Here is a 19,505-nt window from a genome sequence, read left to right as displayed (position 1 = left end):
TTTCCCATATTACGTCAGTATTTTTATCTTCCTACCCATACATATGCATAATCCGCCCATTAAATCCATCCATCCTACAACCATTTTGAACTTTTTAATTAATTTTGTTTTCTCAAATAAAATAAAATATCAAAATAATATAAATTTAAGAATACAATATGTAAAATCTTCATGATATTAAAATGACAGAAAAAGAACAACGCGAGAAAACTATAAAAAAACTACAAATAAGTTTTAACATTTACGTGATCAAAATTTTTAAATCATATCGGCGTGCATTTTCAAGGGTTACGTGACCAGATAAAAAAAATCAGAAGTTCATCAGGCGTGCGATCGGTCAGGCATGTGAAATAGTGGATGATCACGCACCTTATCACATCGGTCGATCAATCGGCTCGACCTAGGCATTAGGGGGGGGGCGGATGGGGCGTGAGTGCCCTTAGGCTCTACCGCTTGACCAACTCACACACATAGTTAAGATTCCATTTGATATGTGCAATTTGGGGTTTGAAGTTGGTATTGAGATCTTCAATTCCAAATCTAAAGTGAAGAATTGAAATTTCAAATAGTTATAAATTGAGTTGAAATTTCAAATAGTTATAAATTGAATATCTTCACTGCATATCGCATATACTCCTTTCATCCCCAAATAATATGCACTTTGAGTTCGGTACAGATTTTGATGTAATATTCCTTCCGTCCCACAAGAATATGTACTCTTTTTTTAGTCTGTCCCATAAAAATATGCACTTTCCAATTTTAAAAAGTATTTTCTCTCTAATGAGGTGAGACTCATTTCCCACTAACAATATTTTAATTATTTTTTTTCTTTACTTCTCTCTTACTTTACCAATTTTACATTAAAATCCGTGCCAAACTCAAAGTGCATATTTTTCGGGGACGGAAGGAGTATATGAGATATTCATAATTTTCATATTACAAATTTTGATAATTATCATGTGTGGATGTGTAATTTCTAATTGGAAGTGGAGTTATGTATATTTTCATTTGTCAATATATTATAGATAGGACACACCACATCATCTTTCCACTTTAATATCTAGAGTAGGAAATATCGTGCATGCTACCATAAATACCATTAATTATATGAATTAAAATATTAATTATACTAATATTTAATTACTCCCATTTTTAATCAGGCCTCGTGGGTGGCCAGAGGCGCAAAAAACGCTATTCACCATAACGGAGAAACGTGATTTCCCAGATTTCGCATTTAACCCAAATAATTTTATTTTATTTTATTTTATTTTATTTTATTTTATTTTAATTCAAATCGCAACAATTGTCGCCTCCGTCACCGCAGGTAGCAAGCAGGCGACGGCCCCCCTGCGGAGAAGCAAAAACTACCTTTTCCGTTGCGTCGTCTCCGATCTTCAATCGCACCGGTAATCCCCTCTCCGATTGGTCTTTATTCGCTTGGTGAAATTTCGAATTCTCATTATCAAGCTGTTCGCTCTCTGTTTTTCTCACTCCTCACTTCCCATTTCTGGAGCCTCTATGAGTTTGATTCGGCTGTTAGGGATCTAGATGTGAATTTGATTGCGTGTTGGATCTTTCATTGTCACTGGTTTAGATCTGAGCTCTCGACCTGTTTTCTATGCGTTTGATTCGCGGGGCGGGAAAATGTAGTTAGGTATGATGTGATTTTGGGGCTGTATTGTTCTCTGGAGTGGAATTGAGTTTGGAATTCTGCTTTCTTTTCTTATGCTACTATATGATTTTAAGCAGGTACATTGGGTGAATTTTCTTTCGTTTGATCTGCCCAATCATAATAGTATATTAGATCACTTTCTTACGAAGCAGTGATTTGAGACCTCTTGCATTTAGATTGGCGATGGGATACTTACTTTCCGAGATCTTAGTTTTTAATGTATACTATCCGGCTTGCTTTGAGTTGTTTGTCTCTACATGTGAAGGCAAAGGCAAATCTCGATGTAGTGAATTTTCCTTTCTTTCCAGGTTTTTAAAGCAACTTTGCTCTTGTGCACTGAGTGTTCCCTCAAATTGGAGAGCTGTTTTAGTTATCTGGTAGTCCAATTTCATTCTCTTTAGTTGAGGTTCCTCTTTAAACATGTATTAAGAATTTAGAGTAGGTGCTATTAACTAGCCACCATTTTTGTTATTTAATATTCCATGCCATCAATTATTTTGAAGTCAATCTTACTAAACTTTGTCAATCTACGAATAAACTGTGAAATGCAGTACTAAATCGAGCTGCAGGGCACTTTATGTATGCTCTAGAAGCCTAATTTGCGACAGTAAAGAAACAAGATGACGAGTTTGCCAAATCAGCAGAATGGGTTCAATGGCTTGGCTGAGCAACCCAATTTCCCATTCAAGCTTTCTGGCGGAGCTTTAGCATGCATGGTGAACTCTGAGATTGGTGCGGTTTTGGCTGTGATGAGAAGAAATGTGAGATGGGGAGTGCAATATGCATCTGATGATGAGCAGATAGAGCACTTTCTCATAAAATCTTTCAAGGAACTCCGAAAAAAGATATTTTCTTTTAAAAATCATTGGCATACCATTGATCCTGTTCTGTACGTCCAGCCATTTTTGGACGTCATTAAATCTGATGAAACTGGTGCACCAATCACTGGTGTTGCGTTGTCATCTGTTTACAAAATCTTAAATCTGCAGATACTTGACTCAGAAACTGTGAATGTAGACAATGTCTTAAACCTAATTGTGGATGCTGTCACAAGCTGTCGTTTTGAGGTGACTGATCCTGCTTCTGAAGAAGTTGTTCTGATGAAAATTCTGCAAGTTCTTTTGGCTTGCATGAAAAGCAAGGCATCTGTTAATTTGAACAATCATCATGTATGTAGCATTGTGAATACTTGCTTCCGTATAGTTCATCAAGCAAGCTCAAAAAGTGAATTGCTGCAAAGGATATCTCGCCACACAATGCATGAGCTGGTTAGGTGTATATTTTTGCACCTTCCTGAGTTGGAGGGTGGAAGGAATCAATTACCTTGTGGAGAGAAGTCTTCTTCAATTGTAGAGGTAACAAGTGTTCTTATTTAAATTAATACCAACATTACGAACTAAATGAACTAAATGTGCTTTTGCCTCCATCATATTGATGCCAACCATAAACTTTAGACATAAGTTTGGTTTACAAGTTGAACTGTTTCACTGACTAACACTAATATAAAGATACTAGAATAAAGTAAACCAGCAGAAAGAATCTTCCATTGTTTATAATGTTTGCATATAAGTTTCTGAATCTGAACAACATGATTTTAGAGATAGTATTAGGGAATTTCCAAATCCTAAATAATGTAAGTTAAGCTAAAATTCACTTTTTGTGCAAGAACATGATCAGTTGAAATCAAGTGGTCATTACAAAAATTATTATTTTTAAGTAGTTCTCTGTTTCTATGACTATTTTACGCTGATACAAGCCATGCTAAGTTATTTATTTCTGAAGCTAGAATGCCCATTGCAGGACAATGCCGCCACACAGAGTCCTACTTCTGAGGGGAAGGCAAAAAATGAAATTTGCATTCCTGCAGAATCTGAAAATGAAAAGACTGAGAGTTCTCCTGGGAATGATGGCTCCTTAAAGGATGATTCTTCAATGATGGACCCATATGGAGTCCCATCAATGGTGGAAATATTTCATTTCTTGTGCTCTCTTCTGAATGTGATGGATAATATAGAAATGGGTCCAAAATCCAATCCAATAGCATATCATGAAGATGTTCCTCTTTTTGCACTGGGTTTGATTAATTCTGCGATAGAATTGGGCGGATCTTCTTTTGGGAATCATCCTAAATTATTAGCTCTGATACAGGAAGAACTATTTTACAATCTGATGCAGTTTGGCTTGTCAATGAGCCCGCTTATTCTCTCAACTGTATGTAGCATAGTCCTGAATCTCTATCACCATCTCCGAACTAAATTAAAACTACAGCTTGAAGCTTTTATTTCCGATGTGCTGTTGAGGATTGCACAAAGTAAGCATGGAGCTTCTTACCAACAACAAGAGGTTGCTATGGAAGCGCTTATTGACTTCTGCAGGCAGCCTATGTTTGTCGCCGAGTTGTATGCCAATTATGATTGTGATATATCATGCGGAAATGTGTTTGAAGGCCTTGCTAACCTGCTGTCAAGGAGTGCTTTTCCTGTTAACAGCCCTTTGTCGGCCATGAACACGCTTGCTTTGGATGGTCTGATTGCTTTGGTTCAGGGCATGGCTGAAAGAATAGAGCACGATTCATCAAGTTTAAGGGAAGCCATTCCAGAACTTGAAGAATATAGTTCTTTTTGGATTCTCAGATGTGATGATTATGGAGAACCTGTTCACTGGGTTCCATATGTTCATAGTAGAAAGAACATCAAGAGGAAGTTGATGATTGGCGTTGATCACTTTAACAAGAATCCCAAGAAGGGTCTGGAATTTCTTCAAGGATTAAAATTGTTGCCTGACAAACTGGATGCCCAAAGTGTAGCATTTTTCTTCAGGTATACAGTGGGAATAGATAAAAATAAGATTGGGGAATTTCTAGGAGGTCACGATGAATTCTGTATTCAAGTTCTTTATGAATTTGCTAGAACTTTTGATTTCCGGAACATGAATTTGGACACTGCTTTGCGCGTGTTCTTGGAAACTTTCAGATTGCCTGGAGAATCCCAGAAGATACAGAGAGTGCTTGAAGCATTTTCTGAAAGCTATTACGAGCAATCATCAGATATTTTGGTCAATAAGGATGCTGCTCTGCTGTTGTCATATTCTATAATATTGCTCAATACCGACCAACACAATGCACAGGTCAAGAAGAAGATGAGTGAAGAAGATTTCATACGTAACAATCGCAAAATCAATGGTGGAAATGATCTGCCTCGAGATTTCTTATCTGAGCTGTATCAATCTATATGTGAAAATGAAATTCGCATGGTTCCAGATCAAGGAGGTTCTGCTGGGATTCTGACACGAAGCCACTGGATTGGTCTGACACACAGAGCAAAACATACATCGCCATACATTGTATCTGATTCAGGATCCCACCTTGACTATGATATGTTTACTCTTTTGTCTGGTCCTGCAATTGCTGCCATATCCGTAGTGCTTGATCATGCGGAGGATGAAGATGTTTCACAGTTATGCATTGATGGATTCTTGGCCATCGCTAGGCTTTCAGCTTCGTATAATCTGGGTGAAGTCTTGGATGATTTGGTTATCTCTCTTTGCAAGTTTACAACCTTGTTGAGTCCATCTTTCAATGAGAAATCAATTCTTTATTTTGCGCATGACATAAAAGCTAAGATGGCAACTGTAGCAGTTTTTACCATTGCAAACCGTTACAGTGACAGTATTCGATCAGGCTGGAGAAATATACTGGACTGCATCTTGAGTTTGCATAAAATTGGCCTTCTTCCTGCACGCCTTGCGAGTGATGCCACTGATGAGTTGGAGTCTTCTACTGATAATGGTCAAGTGAAAACATCAGCTACTTATTCACCTGTAGCTCAGGTGCCAGCAACAATTCCCAGGAAATCATCTGGGCTTATGAGCCGGTTTAGCCTGTTGTTATCATATGATGCAGAAGAACCTGCACCCCAACCCTCAGAAGAACAGCTTGCTGCTCGTCAGCGTACTCTGCAGACAATACAAAATTGTCACATTGATAGCATTTTTGCTGAGAGTAAGTTTCTACAAGCAGAATCGTTGTCAGAGCTTGTCCGTGCTCTTGTCTTGGCTGCAGGACGTCCTCTCAAAGGGAATAGCTCTTCAGAAGATGAAGATACAGCTGTTTTTTGTCTGGAGTTGCTGATTGCAATCACTCTAAACAATCGGGATAGGATCATGCTTCTATGGCAAAATGTGTATGAGCACATAGCAAATGTTGTTCAATCAACAGTGATGCCTTGTACTCTTGTAGAGAAGGCTGTCTTTGGTCTCCTTCGCATATGCCAGCGATTGCTTCCTTACAAGGAAAATCTTACTGAAGAGCTTCTCAAGTCTCTGCAACTAGTATTGAAACTTGATGCCCGGGTAGCTGATGCTTATTGCGAGCAGATCACACAGGAGGTCATGCATCTTGTGAAAGCAAATGCAATGCAGATAAGATCTCATTTGGGTTGGCGGACAATCATATCCTTAGTTTCAATCACAGCTCGGCACCCAGAGGCATCTGAATCAGGGTTTGAGACACTGTCTTATATTATGTCTGAGGGTGCCCACCTGTCACCTGCTAATTATGTGCTTTGCGTGAACGCTGCAAGGCAGTTTGCTGAGTCTCGTGTTGGCAATGTCGATCGGTCTGTCAAATCTTTGGACCTGATGTCTGCTTCAGTCGTTTGTCTGGTGACGTGGTTTTCCCAGACTAAGGAAGCAGCGGGTGAGGAAACTGCAGTTAAGATGTCCCAGGATATTCTGGAAATGTGGATGAGGCTTGTGCAGGGATTGAGAAAAGTTTGCGTGGATCAGAGAGAAGAGGTCAGGAATCATGCCATCGTGTTGCTACAAAGATGCTTAACAGGGGTGGATGGCATCTCTATACCGACTGAACTGTGGCTGCAATGTTTTGATCTCGTGATCTTCACATTGCTTGATGAACTACCGGAAATGGCTCAGCAACAATCTGCCAAGGAGTATCGAAGCGTGGAAGGATCAATGACACTGTCTCTCAAACTCTTGTCGAAAGCATTTTTACAAGCCCTGGTTGATCTATCCCAGTCAACTTCATTCTGCCAACTCTGGTTAAAGGTGCTTGGTTGTATGGAAAAATATATGAAGATGAGATTCAGAGGGAAAAGAAGTGAAAAGATCCATGAATTAGTCCCGGAGCTTCTAAAGAACACTCTGTTAGTGATGAAGACGAAAGGAATTCTTGTCCCTTGCTATCCCGTTGGAGGAGACAGCTTTTGGCAACTGACTTGGTCGCACGTGAACAACATAGAACCAACTTTGCAGTCAGAAGTTTTCCCCAGCGAAGAACTAGAGAAGTTGAAAGAGAATCACGCCAAGGCTAACTGCAGCCCTCTCCCCGATGGAAGTGTCCTTGTTCCGCCAAACGAAACTGCAGCTTGAGGATATTTATTCGTTCATCCGTTTTGTTGTGCATTCCCCCCACCCCGAGGGAGAAGATGTTGAAAATCCTAGAGATACAGAAATTGGAAGCCCTAGGTTTATAGTAAAGGGTAAAGAGCATCAATTGGGTGACTCTGTTGGCCATTGTTTTGGAGGATGATGAAGAGGAGTAATGATATATGAATATGGTTGAAACTTTTTTGCAGCAGTGTATCCTTAGAGAAGTATTACTTGCTATTGTTTGTACTATAACGTATTCTCTGATATTATATAGCTTAAATATACCATTACATTGGACTTTATTCTGTCAAATTAGTAGTTTTTCAAAGGCTTCCTTTCTTCAATAGGATTTTGCTTTCCTTTTTTTTTCACCCCTTCGATTACATGGCAATTAATTTTGGCAAATCTTGATTATGACTTGCTTATTTTCATCAGAATTTTCGAGTTTGACTTTGCTTGCTTAAATATTATTTTTGGATATTTATTCCAAATGTTCCACTATTTAATATCTCCATTATTTCATTTTTATGAATAAAATATCCAACAAAAATTTTATGGCGATCAAAATCAATGTCATAGTTGAAGTTACACATCAACTATCCAAAATTAAATATCGATTACTCAATGTAATTTCAGTTGTCATACGAATATTATGTTCGTCAGAAATTTTTTATATAACATTTTATTCCCAAAAATAAAATGATGAAATACTAAACTGCAATTACATAAATGATGGGACATTTTTGAATAAACACCCCAAACAATTGGACATAAACCCTTTCTCTTAAAAAACATAAATAATCGTAAGGGTGTCCACTATAAGGCGCCCGCGGCTATAGCCGCGGGTTGGGGCGGAGGGCGGGCGGACACCGAAATGGGGGCGGTAGGGGGGTGGACCGGCTTCAGCCGACTCCGGGGCGAGGACGCGGCGAAATGGGGGCGGACGCGGCTATAGGCGCAGCGCCTATAGTGGCGGCCCCGACAGCCGCGGCTATAGCCGATTTTTAATTTTTTTTTTCATTTCAATTCACCTATAAATACACCCCACTCCATTCATTATTTTCACACCATTCAAACTCTACATCTATAAAAATTTCTCTCACTACAATTTGGGGTCGAAAATGAACAATTTCATTAATTCTACTTCGTATAGTCGTGTTCTTCTAATTACGTATAGCCCGATAAATTTGTTCATAATTACTTGAAACATTATAAAATGATAGTTGATTATAAAATTTGGGGCTATTTGGAGGTGTCCACTATAGTAACGGACACAAAATTTTGAGGCTATGGACAACAAAACTGGGGCTATGAATAAAAACTGGGGCGGGGCTATTAGGCGTGTCCGCCTTATAGAATGGTAAATGATGAGAGCCAATTTCAATTTTTTTTCACATCAAATTTGCAGCAACTCTTTTTTCCTCTTATGAGATGGCCAATTTCGCCCACTACCGCCTCTGCACTGGCTCGCCATTGCAGGGCCCTCATAAGATCACGCGCTCAAAGCTCAGATATCAGCGGCGGCCACAAGCTTCACGCCGCCTCCGTCACCTCCGGCCTCCTCACCCTCCCCCAGCTATTCGTCGGCAATGTACTCATGCAAATGTATGCCGCATGTAAAGATGCGACGCCTGCACGCAAGGTGTTCGACGAAATTCCTCTCTCGTTTAAAGACGCCGTGGACTGGACCACGCTCGTGGACTGCTGCAGCCACGACGGCGCGGCGCTGGATGCGCTCACCTTGTTCGTTTCGATGCGGAGAGAGGGCATCCCGATCGACCACATCGCTATGGTTTCGTTGTTCGGGACTTGCACGAAGGTGGGGAACATTGTGTTCGGGATTCAAGGGCATGCTTGTATGATGAAGATGGGTTTGGATTTCTCCGTTAAATCGCGGAATGCTGTGATGGATATGTATGTGAAATGCGGGTTAATGGATGATGCGAAGATGGTGTTCGACGAAATGCCTGAGAGAAATGTCGTTTCTTGGACTGTGCTTTTGTGGGGTGTGTTGAAATGGGAAGGGCTGGAGAGAGGGATGAAACTGTTTGATGAAATGCCAGAGAGGAATGTGATTGCTTGGACGATAATGATCGCAAGGCACGTCGAAAATGGGCTTATTCGGGAGGCGTTTGATCTTGTTGCTGAAATGGTGTTCAGTTGTGGATTCTGCCTGGATTCGAGCTCCTCCCTTTGCTCCATCTTATCGTCTTGCACGCAATCGGGGGATGTCGCGATGGGTAGATGGGTGCACGCGTACGCTCTCAAGGCGACAACGGACGCATCAACAGATGTCAAATTCGGCACAGCTGTGCTCGACATGTATGCAAAATGTGGCCGGATCGACACTGCTGTTCGGGTCTTCAAGTCCATGGAGACGAAGAATGTTATCACATGGAATGCCATGCTCGGTGGATTGGCGATGCACGGGAAGGGCGCTAAGGCTCTCGACATGTTCAATCAGATGGTAGAAGAGATCAAACCAAACGATGTCACTATCACAGCTGTTTTAGCCGCTTGCAGCCACTCGGGGCTGGTTGATGAAGGCCGGAGATTGTTCGACGTGCTTGAGAACACGTTCGAGCTCAGGCCGTCGATGGACAACTACGCTTGCGTGGTGGATCTCCTGGGCCGGGCAGGGTGTTTGCAAGAAGCAGAGGCCGTGATACGGGCCATGCCAATGAGGCCGAACGAGGTCGTGTTAGGGTCCCTGTTAGGCGCCTGCAGTGTGCACAGAGCGCACGACGTGGCAGAGCGCCTTCTCAAAGATCTGACCCGAATGCATCCACACAACACCGAGCATCACGTCCTGCTATCAAACATGTATGCTTTGTCGGGCAAGATGGCCAAAGCTCATTCTTTCCGGAAGGATCTTAGAAACAGAGGGATCAGAAAAGTGCCCGGGATCAGCACAATGTATGTCGACGGGAAGATGCACCAGTTCGCTGCAGGGGAGAGGTCGCATCCACGGATCAACGAGGTGTATTTGAAGCTGGATGAGGTGATAGGGAGGTTGAAAATGGCTGGTTATGTACCGGATACGAGCTCCCAAATCATATCCGGGGACGAGGATGGGAATGAGGAAGAGAAGGAGCGAGCGTTGGTGTCTCATAGTGAGAAACTGGCGGTGTGTTTTGGGCTGATGAGCACCAAAGCTGGGACGCCGCTTTGTATTTTCAAGAACTTGAGAATATGCAGAGATTGCCATTCGGCGATGAAGATGGTTTCGAAGATCTATGGTAGGGAGATTACTATTAGAGACCGTAACCGTTTCCACAAGTTCAAGAATGGTGGTTGCTCTTGCTCTGATTATTGGTGATCATGATTACTCTAGATATATGATGATGAGGACTCACATGAATTTGTTTTTCTAACTCTGGATTAATTTGTGATCTAGTCTAGATAGATGATGATGATGAGGGCCATCATCATCTATAATAGATGCTATGTACAACAATTTTATGGATAAAAGATTTAACTTACCATTTTATGATACAAATTCTCTATTTTTTCATGCAATAAAAGTAAATTTAGCCACTTTTGTTTTAAGGCGTCATATGCTATGAATATAAAGTTAGATATAAGGGAAGAATAACAAAAGGGGACGTAGCTCAAATGGTAGAGCGCTCGCTTTGCATGCGAGAGGCACGTTGTGTTGAATCTCATCATGCTAAAGCCTTTGGTCTTTCTCTCTTGAATTGACTATAGTCTGCCGTCAAGCTTCCATTTACTTTATCTTTCATATTGCCCACCAAACTCTTCAAAACCTGCATCATACAAACAACCCGCAGTGTTACAAAATTAGTTAAGAAACGACTCGCGCCTTTAGAAAACAGGATGGACGAGATGTCTAACCGACTCAGCAACATCTCTTCGGATGTCTTCAGGAACCAACGAAAGCACGGGAGGTAGGACGAAGCTTATGCTCATCTGTAGTTGGCCTTTCAACCTGCTGCGTGATCCACGTCTGTCAGGATAGAGAGCCCCTTTCACGCATAGGGAGAATTCCGATGGCTTGACAATGTCATCTAGGCCCTGCAGCTCCCACTTAATCTGCATGATGCAAAACTCGTTGAGAATAAGTTGGAGGCAGAAGTGATGACTGTGGGTATATATATGATTTACTTACGATTTCAAGATCAAGAACTTTTGAAATATCGGGAGGGATTCCGGGTGGGTATCCAATCCCACTAGATTTACATCTTAGCCTCATGTCGACTACTGGTGACACGGTCAGAAATAGGAATTCTATTGGTAGCATCCGTACCCTCCACACGTCCTGTAAGCAGCTAACACAAAATCAGATTATCACACACTCACTAACACATAAAAATCGTAAATTGTGCAGGTAGATAGAAAGACATGCCACCATTAGTGTGCATATGCATGAAACACACTTGCTCGTTTAACCTACCCCAAATTGTCGAGGAAGGCTGCTCGAAGCAACTTCATGATGCTATACAACAAAAAAAAGCTTCCTACACTATCAAGGCTTCATAAAAGGCAGTATTTGTATGCTAATGAAGTAGTCATTTCCACATGTCTATTTCTTGACGAAACAAGCTTTCTTTACTCGCTGTTTCAAACTATGAACGTTGAGATCTCGACTCGTAAACGAGGAAGTTAAAACACCTAAGAGGGAGGCATATGAATCAAAAGCTAGGGGGATTCTGAGCTTCTATTGCCTAATTTACATCTTTGGCACTGTTTTCAAGTTAAATCTTCAGAGTTGAATTACAATGGTACAGATTTGGGCATCGGAGATCAGATTTTGAGCTAGAGGGGTATAATCTCTATGCTATCTTCCACTGTTAATGAATTGAAGTGAAGTAATAAATGTATCCAATTTCCCCAATTTATACCCTAGTTTATTTTTTACATAATGAAAGGAAAGAAATTGAGAGAGAAAACCTGATTGATTTGGTCGCTCCTACGCTTATCTGGAAAGATGGCCTTAAAAACCCTGGGCTTATCTTCCAAATACTCATCAAAGGAAGCCTGCACATTTCAAAATTGATCAAACTCATACAGAGAGAGAGAGAGGCAGAAAGTGTAAATTTACCCCGGGAATTTCGTAGAGAGGGATGTCAGTGGAAATTCGTGAAGAGTAGGTGGTTGGATTCACTATTTGAGCGTCTATCTTCATCAGCCGCAAAGGTTTCGTAACGGCGCCTTGCCATTTGAGTTTGAGAATTGGCCGGTCTCTCCTGAATCCGGCGGGTGCAAGGGCGGCCCGGCACGACGGCGGCGGCCCAACCTCGGTCATTAATTACAGTCGTTGCTTTCAATTTGATAGTGGAGTGGTGGTGATTGGAGAGAAAGGTAATTAAGATTGAAGAGGACAACCATATCTATGCTTCCTACACATGCCCAATTATCAGTGGCCAACCTCATCACAAGTAGGCCCCATTTCATCTCTCTCTCTCTCTCTCTGCTGCAATCGCGGCCACCGCTTTTCTGATGATGATGTTGCTCCCTCGTGCTACTCCTTCAGTCTCTGTATTTTTGGATTTTGTTAATGTTTTTATTTATTTGAAAATTTAGTTTCAATGTTCATTGTAGAATGCTGATGATATTCAAAATCGGGTCACTAAAACCATGAATTATGTTTAAATTTAAATTTTTGTACAGATTTAAAATTGTTTGTTAATATTATGAATTTACAAATTGTAGTGAATTTCCTATGATTTGATTTTTCCATAAATTGAACTCAATATGACACATCTGAAAATGTATGTGATCAAATCGGTTAATATAAAGACAGTGTTGTTTTTTATGTGGGTAAACAACGTCGTTTTGTGTATTACTTGAGTTTAAAATTTTTACTTATCAAATTTTATGTTTGTGGAAAATACCAAGTTTCGGCTAGTATGTGATATTATGGACTACACATACATTATTAATTATTTAGTTGCATTTCTATAATAAATATATTACCTCCGTTCTCAACAACAATAGTCCTTGTTGTGAACGTCACGTATTTTAATCAAAATTTGGTAAAATAATATGAAAATAAAGAGAAAAAGTGGTTAAAGTGTTATTATTGAAAAATGAGTCACCTTATTAAATAGAAATATCTACTTTAAAAAAATAGAGAGTAGATTTGGTGAATGACCCAAATTTTTTTTAAAATGAGTATTTTTCTTAGACAGGTTAGTATATGTACTCGGCAATAACATAAATACTCAAAACCATTTGATTCAAAGTAATGGTATATTTGAACAATAGTTTATCTAAAAGGTAATATAAATTCATCTAAAAATTAATAAAAAAAATTATTGTATTAAAAGTATAACAAAGAAGTATTGGAGAAGTATTGGATATAAATATGATAATTTGTGGTGCACAAATTAAGTAGTAGCTACAAACAGTAAGCTCCTTTTTGTTCTCTGAGGTGTAGACTGATAACAAGGCAACAGATAGTAGTAGTAATGAAGTTTGAAGTAGTAATTTGTTTTACTACAATATCCAACCAAGACAACTAAGCCGAATATGGCACTCTTATAGCCATCTTTGGCGCCAGCCATGGCCGCTGTCGATCTGGATCGATGAAACTGTGTGCAACAAACTCCTCAGCTTCCTCATCTATCAGTTCTCTGCACCAAGTTACGCGTTTTGAGGGGCAACTGCCCGGCCCGAAGCACCTGACCATTTCAAAACACAAGCAATGATACACATCATTCATACTCGAAAATCTGTGGATACACAGGTATTCATACTTGGGAGGTGCATTCACTTACTTGTATTCATAAAAGCAGGCGCTTCTTTCGTTTTCAACCTTTCCCCAGTTATGCCACCCCACTGGCTTAACACAGGCATCCAAGTATGAGTACGCAAACACCACCCTTCCAAAAGGTCCCCATGGTCGCCCAAGATGGGTATACTCCTTTTTCCCGTTACCAGTAATCACACATCTGCATCACAATATATTCAAACTTTTTCAAGCAATCTTTGTTTGCAGCAATGATCTTGATATAGCAGAGAATGAAGCATTATTACAATAACTAGTTCCACTGAAATTGTAAATGAGTGAGCACAAGATCATGATAGGCATCCTAACATGGGAAAGAATTGGCCAAAATCCAATGAGTTATAAATTTATTGCAGCATTCAGATCTCTACTACTCCATGTTTGAACAGATAGAAACAGTTGTTAAAATTCAAAGTCTTAAGAGATAATGGATAGTAAGCGAAAGGTTCTTTCTTTCTGGGTCTTTAAAGATGTGATTCATTCTCTTCAAAACAAAGGAGGTACATATCCTATAAACATCTCTATACCAAATTATCCTCAGCCACCTTGAAAGAAATGTTTTTAACCCAATCTGTGTGAACAAATAGAGGAAGGCAATCCTTTATGATATGTAACAAATCTAGCATACATTTTCAAATTCACAAATTTATGTCAAAGACAACGGCAAAATCATAACACATCACAAACCTCAAGAATATATATCCTGTGGTCTCTGTCGAAGTTTTCCTGCTTTGAGCTGTAATAAAACCATCAGATTTGCAGTGGATATGGCAATGCTCCAAGAGGGCAGTGCTATTGCCAAAAATGAAGTCCACACTTCCTTCGACGTAGCAATCTCTCAAATACTGCTTCCCGTGGTGCAAATACAGCGTATCCTGTACCAATTGAATATAGTATATCAAACCAAATCTAGGCGAGACGCCCTTGTTACATGAACAAAAGCACAAGCAAAAAAGATGTGCTAACATCAGACCTATTTGTGAGTGGTTATATCATCACCGGAAAGCACAAATCGAGTCATATTTTACACAAAGGAGGCATGTGATCAAGACAAACGTGATATACCTTTGTTCAACCATTGTTCATTGTAACTTATCTACCTACTCAGCTCTTGCTCTGTGTCATTCAATCTTCTGAGTTTAGCTAATTACTAAGCACAAAACTCAAACAATTCAATAAACTTGATAGGTTTCTACTAACAAACCTCTTCTCCTATTCCTCAATCTAAACAAATGGTGAAAACGAGAGAGAGAGAGAGAGAGAGAGAGAGTAACCTGCCAACCAAGAAATCTGCAATTATAGAAGGCACAACGATCAGCCGTCACTCTAAGCGCCACAGCTTGTCCCGAACCCTAACCACGCAAAATTGAATCAAATTAGGGAAAAATTCATAACATAACTTGAAACACATAGTAAATCAAATGAATGATTGTAGACATAAAAAGAAGAAGAAGAGAAATCAATCAATCGCACCTGAGGAGCGGAGTTTTCGAAGGTGATGTTCTCGGCGATGAAGTCCTCCCCTTCAACAATAGTGCTGCCGCAGCCAAAGGTGCCGGTGCCGATCACACGCGCCGCCTGGTGGTGCTCGATGCTGGTGGCGGTGTTTTGCCAGGTGAGGACGGTGGCCTCGGGGCCGATTCCGGCGAGAGTGATGAGGTTTTTGGTCTTAGGCACATAGAGAGGCTGGCGGTAGACGCCTGGAGCTACGCGGATGACGGTGCGGCAGGCGTTGCCGAGGGGCACGGCGTCGATGGCCTCCTGCACGGTGCGGCAGTCGCCGGAGCCGTCCTGCGCCACCGTGATTACTCTGGAGCCCATGGCGGCGGCGGAAATGTGGAGTGGAGTGAGAAATCTGAGAGGTCAGTCAATAAATCTGCGTTTCCGATGCTGGAGATTTATACACACCAAAAAGGTTCCTTTCAGATGATGGAAGAAACGAATCAACGATTTATTCTCTATTTTTTCACCTTTTTGCATAATCTGCAAAATTCGACTTTAATTCACATCATAAAAGACAAACATGAAGATAAGTAACTGATTATTCATTGCACTTTACAGTGTGATGAAACTGTAAATGGTGGAGACCATATCAATAAATTGCATTTGTAAAGGATGAATTCCAAATTCTTAAACATCATTTGTTTCACAGCCTACTAAATGTGGATTTGCTTTTGCTTTTTTTGGAAAAAGGAAGGGTGATAGACTGATAGTGATATATTGCATAATAGAAAGTCTTAAATGGAAGGTAAGAATATTTATCCCATTTTATACTTTTTGTTAGGGGCGACGAATCGTTTGTTATTGGAAAAGAGCAAGAAGAAATGGGAAGAAGTAAAAAAAAGAAAAGGAAGGAATTAAATAAAAAAAATTAAGAAAGTTTCAAATTTGAACTATATTAACTTAAAATTAAAAGATGTTGGATAATATTTTTATATGTTATGGACTAAAATTGAGAAGTGATTGGAGGGTGAGTGAGTGCAATGGGATAAGAGCATCCGCTATAGGCAAAAGGGGGCGAACGCCCCGGAGGGGGCGACGACGGGGCGGTCTATAGTGGCCGGGACGTCCGCCCAGGGGTGGACATAAAAAAGGGGGCGAGGGTGGGGCGGTAGAGGCTTCGGCGACTAGGGGGCGAGGACGGGGCGATGACGGGGTGATGGCTGAGCGATCTATAGTGGGGCGACGGGGCGATAGGCGTCCCCGTTTGATTTATTTATTTATTTTTTAATTTTTTCGAAAATTACACCTATAAATACCACTCATCCACCTCTCATTATTTTCACACCATTCCACCTCTTCACACACAAATTACACCTACAAATTTTTTATGCTGCTGACCCACCATTCAAACCATGTTGGTTCTTCTCTCTTAACTCCTTTCATGCTAGTCACACAAACATGTAAATGTGATTAGTCTGTTTTAAATGTTGCAAGTAGAAGAAGGAAGCTCTTTCTTACATGTCAAGTATGTCAGACCGAGGACACACGCGAGAAACGACAGCTGCTCTTCGGATAATGCAGAATCAATACCTTGTCTAACAATATTCAAAATTTCAGCTTTACACTCGTTTCGAGTAGCACCATCGTACAACCCACACAGACGAGCGAGCAGCAAGACTTTTACATTCCTCGAATCGCTTGGGTGATTTTGATTTTTCATCGGCCTTATACCTTTGGTATGCCTACTCAAACCATAAAATTAGTACATAACAAAGCTATTCTATCATTACAGAAGAATATTCGAGATGCCTCCTTTTTTTCTTTAATTTAGTAATTAGTTGATTAACTCTGTCAGTGACAATATGATAGAAGAGCAAATGGTTTCGACATTTGCAGACCTTGTCATCTACTTGAAGACGCTTACGAATATCTACAAGGTCCTGATACAAGCGGCATAGAGGAACGTTGACAAAAAAGTGGAGTTCATGCACCCTTTTCAGAATTACTAGCAAGGAGTGTTTATCCCCGCCATTCAGCGCATCATCGATCAAGCAAATACATAAAGTATAGGTTTCTACCACAACAACTTTCATAGCCGGTTTTAATCTGGCAACCAAATCATCATCAAGGCACTTGATCTGATTACGGCCAAAGACTTGCAATTCCCCTCTACTCTCAGAGGCACAAAACTTAAACGCTTTCGCATATGCTCTCAAAGTAACTTCGTCCTCATGCTTGCAATAGGCTTCTATTATAAGTTTAAGAATATCCTTGAAATTCTGATAGACAGAGCACAACATATATTGTTTCACTCTCGTGTTATTAAACTGTGTAGAAAAGCAATTTTAAGGTATCCACCTGTTCCTGTCCCTTAAGATTCATGTGGCAAATAATCTGTACTAGAGGAACTACTTTGTCCTTGTCTGGCATAAATTTGCGCAAGAGCCGGGGATAGGTCTCCAGCAAGGCAGTCATTATGTCGCACTTACTGTTTTCAAACATTTTCTGGTAATAGTAAAGCAAAAGCAGGAAAATTATATTGGAATTCTGACAAACAAATTATGAGAAAACTGTAATTGTATAACCTTCTGAGCTTTGGTATGACGCGGGTTTCTATTGTCAGCATCAGGACTAATCCACTCTCCTACTGCCTTCCTAACTGATGCAAAGAGAAGCCTGGTCAAATTTGTAGCATCTTCATCATCAAGATCAGCTGATGGATAATCTACCAGAAGCATGCCGATGATGCACTTCCAATCCTGCAAGGATGCTTCCAACTAGTGATCTCTACACGTTTTAACTGAACGCATCGTTAGCAGTTCCGTACCTTCATGGCCGCCATGTAATCCCAGATAGCATCAACGAAACATAGACCCTGAGTTGGAAAAGGATAGATTCTGAGTGCCTTCAACATTATACTGATGTGGACCTCGGGAGAATCGTCTGAAAGTAAAAAATGGGGATCAGGTAAATTAAAGAGTTAAGATATAGATGCATCTGTTGACAGTGGTAACCTGTTGAGTGAGATTCTGCATTGTGAGTAATCATATCATCATATACTAGTGCTCCAATGGCATGTCGAGCATCAGGTCGGTGATCGATTAACTAGTCATATAAAGAGTCTGCTTTTTCATCAGATACAAGTCCATGTCTGCAATATATCCCAAATCACGACAAGTTTGATGTATTATCGCAATGCATTATGTCTGCTTCATTAAGCGATGATGCTTGTATAACCTTAACAAAAAAAAAAGGTATTCATCATGAACTTAAAACATTAAAAGGGCATGAAAACTTGAGAATATAGAATTATCTTATCACAGTTAATGAACAGAAATTTGAGAATGTAGAAAGTGTACCGAGTAAAGATTTCCATCATCATCGCTTCCAGTGTAGTTATCATCTCAACTGTCAACTATAAGCTTTCAGTGAGCGACTCCACTCGAGGTCCATCGACATTCTTCTCCTTTTCAGCATCTAACTGCCTCTGAGTGGCTTCCCTCTGCGGGCGAAGGATGTTAGCAACGGTGATGAAGGATGTTACGAGTTGGAGTCTCATCAACGATGCCATCTGACGATAAATTGTAGGAGTGGCACTGCCAAAGAAAACTTGCAAGCTTAAAAAAGCAACTACATCCTATTTAGTCAACTTGAGATTGCATACTTACCTTGACAAGGCAACGATGTAGCACAAACATTTCTGAAACAATGCCTTATCAAACAGTGGTCCATTCTGGCATTCTCTAACCAAATTGTCCCACCAATTTACAAGATTTATTTTGAAATTCTTGAAGCCTCTTTTGGGGCACGGATAAGCCTCAACTTCCCCCTAATTAAGTTGTGAAAGAAATGTGTTTCAATAACAAGACAGATAAATAATTCATCTGATTCGGTAGAACGAAAGGATACCATGTCGACAAATAGAGTAGAAAAATAGCTTCAATGGTATTGGTTTATTTTAGTACTATATCTTTTTGTATCCTATTATCCTATGTATTACAAAAAAATGTACTCCTAGTATGTAATATTTGCTCTAAATTAAGAACAAAGAAATAAATATTCTGAGAAATCTTTTCCCTTTGGGAATATTATGTTATGTTGCGAAATTACCTCTTTTATTATCCTAACGTTTATTGCGATGAGATTTATGATTTATCTATGTCGGTCAAATATATTGAAATTTCGTCAAAATAAAATCATGCCGACAGTGTACAATGACAATCAATCATTAAGATCCTATCAATCCGCAGC

At 40.1% G+C, this 19,505-nt stretch overlaps 4 protein-coding genes and 1 pseudogene across 5 annotated transcripts; 2 read left to right on the top strand and 3 right to left on the bottom strand.

Annotated features, from left to right (window-relative positions):
* The first annotated feature begins 1,260 nt into the window (after positions 1 to 1,260).
* LOC121768840 (ARF guanine-nucleotide exchange factor GNOM-like) lies at positions 1,261 to 7,362 on the top strand. Of its 2 annotated transcripts, XM_042165408.1 has the most exons (4): positions 1,291 to 1,406; positions 1,981 to 2,049; positions 2,224 to 3,027; positions 3,473 to 7,362. In XM_042165408.1, the coding sequence occupies exons 3-4, from the start codon at positions 2,293 to 2,295 to the stop codon at positions 7,058 to 7,060; spliced, it is 4,323 nt and encodes a 1,440-aa protein (XP_042021342.1). In that variant the 5' UTR covers positions 1,291 to 1,406; positions 1,981 to 2,049; positions 2,224 to 2,292; the 3' UTR covers positions 7,061 to 7,362. The 2 variants fall into 2 exon arrangements, with proteins under 2 accessions (XP_042021341.1, XP_042021342.1); XM_042165407.1 differs by lacking the exon at positions 1,981 to 2,049 and having other exon boundaries at positions 1,261 to 1,406.
* A 1,087-nt stretch (positions 7,363 to 8,449) lies between these two features.
* On the top strand, positions 8,450 to 10,555 carry LOC121768844 (pentatricopeptide repeat-containing protein At5g15340, mitochondrial-like). The gene has a single exon (XM_042165418.1). The coding sequence runs from the start codon at positions 8,487 to 8,489 to the stop codon at positions 10,377 to 10,379; it is 1,893 nt and encodes a 630-aa protein (XP_042021352.1). The 5' UTR covers positions 8,450 to 8,486; the 3' UTR covers positions 10,380 to 10,555.
* On the bottom strand, positions 10,510 to 12,529 carry LOC121768851. Its single transcript, XM_042165433.1, has 5 exons — positions 12,123 to 12,529; positions 11,972 to 12,058; positions 11,190 to 11,339; positions 10,916 to 11,113; positions 10,510 to 10,827 (listed from the first exon to the last, which is right to left on the bottom strand). Exons 1-5 carry the CDS (start codon positions 12,324 to 12,326, stop codon positions 10,726 to 10,728), a joined length of 741 nt encoding a protein of 246 aa, XP_042021367.1. The 5' UTR covers positions 12,327 to 12,529; the 3' UTR covers positions 10,510 to 10,725.
* An 823-nt stretch (positions 12,530 to 13,352) lies between these two features.
* LOC121769105 (pectinesterase 31-like) lies at positions 13,353 to 15,917 on the bottom strand. Its single transcript, XM_042165792.1, has 5 exons — positions 15,285 to 15,917; positions 15,086 to 15,163; positions 14,499 to 14,686; positions 13,801 to 13,974; positions 13,353 to 13,704 (listed from the first exon to the last, which is right to left on the bottom strand). The coding sequence occupies exons 1-5, from the start codon at positions 15,630 to 15,632 to the stop codon at positions 13,542 to 13,544; spliced, it is 951 nt and encodes a 316-aa protein (XP_042021726.1). The 5' UTR covers positions 15,633 to 15,917; the 3' UTR covers positions 13,353 to 13,541.
* Positions 15,918 to 16,873: 956 nt separating this feature from the next.
* On the bottom strand, positions 16,874 to 19,483 carry LOC121768692 (annotated as a pseudogene).
* Between the last annotated feature and the right edge of the window lie 22 nt (positions 19,484 to 19,505).

This window comes from Salvia splendens, chromosome 15, assembly GCF_004379255.2.
Source record: "Salvia splendens isolate huo1 chromosome 15, SspV2, whole genome shotgun sequence".
Classification (NCBI taxonomy): Eukaryota; Viridiplantae; Streptophyta; class Magnoliopsida; order Lamiales; family Lamiaceae; genus Salvia; species Salvia splendens.
The sequence above is the reverse complement of the archived record's forward strand: the minus strand, read 5'-3'. Positions and strand labels throughout refer to the sequence as shown.

Coding starts and splice junctions, on each gene's coding strand:
- LOC121768840 (XM_042165407.1), top strand. CDS start 2,293: ATGACGAGTTTGCCAAATCAGCAGAATGGGTTCAATGGCTTGGCTGAG. Junction 3,028..3,472: donor AGTCTTCTTCAATTGTAGAG/GTAACAAGTGTT, acceptor TGCCCATTGCAG/GACAATGCCGCCACACAGAG.
- LOC121768851 (XM_042165433.1), bottom strand. CDS start 12,326: ATGACCGAGGTTGGGCCGCCGCCGTCGTGCCGGGCCGCCCTTGCACCC. Junction 12,059..12,122: donor CTCTCTACGAAATTCCCGGG/GTAAATTTACAC, acceptor TGAAATGTGCAG/GCTTCCTTTGATGAGTATTT. Junction 11,340..11,971: donor GGAGCGACCAAATCAATCAG/GTTTTCTCTCTC, acceptor AGCTGCTTACAG/GACGTGTGGAGGGTACGGAT.
- LOC121768844 (XM_042165418.1), top strand. CDS start 8,487: ATGAGATGGCCAATTTCGCCCACTACCGCCTCTGCACTGGCTCGCCAT.
- LOC121769105 (XM_042165792.1), bottom strand. CDS start 15,632: ATGGGCTCCAGAGTAATCACGGTGGCGCAGGACGGCTCCGGCGACTGC. Junction 13,975..14,498: donor ACAGGATATATATTCTTGAG/GTTTGTGATGTG, acceptor ATTGTGATGCAG/ATGTGTGATTACTGGTAACG. Junction 13,705..13,800: donor GCCTGCTTTTATGAATACAA/GTAAGTGAATGC, acceptor TGAAATGGTCAG/GTGCTTCGGGCCGGGCAGTT.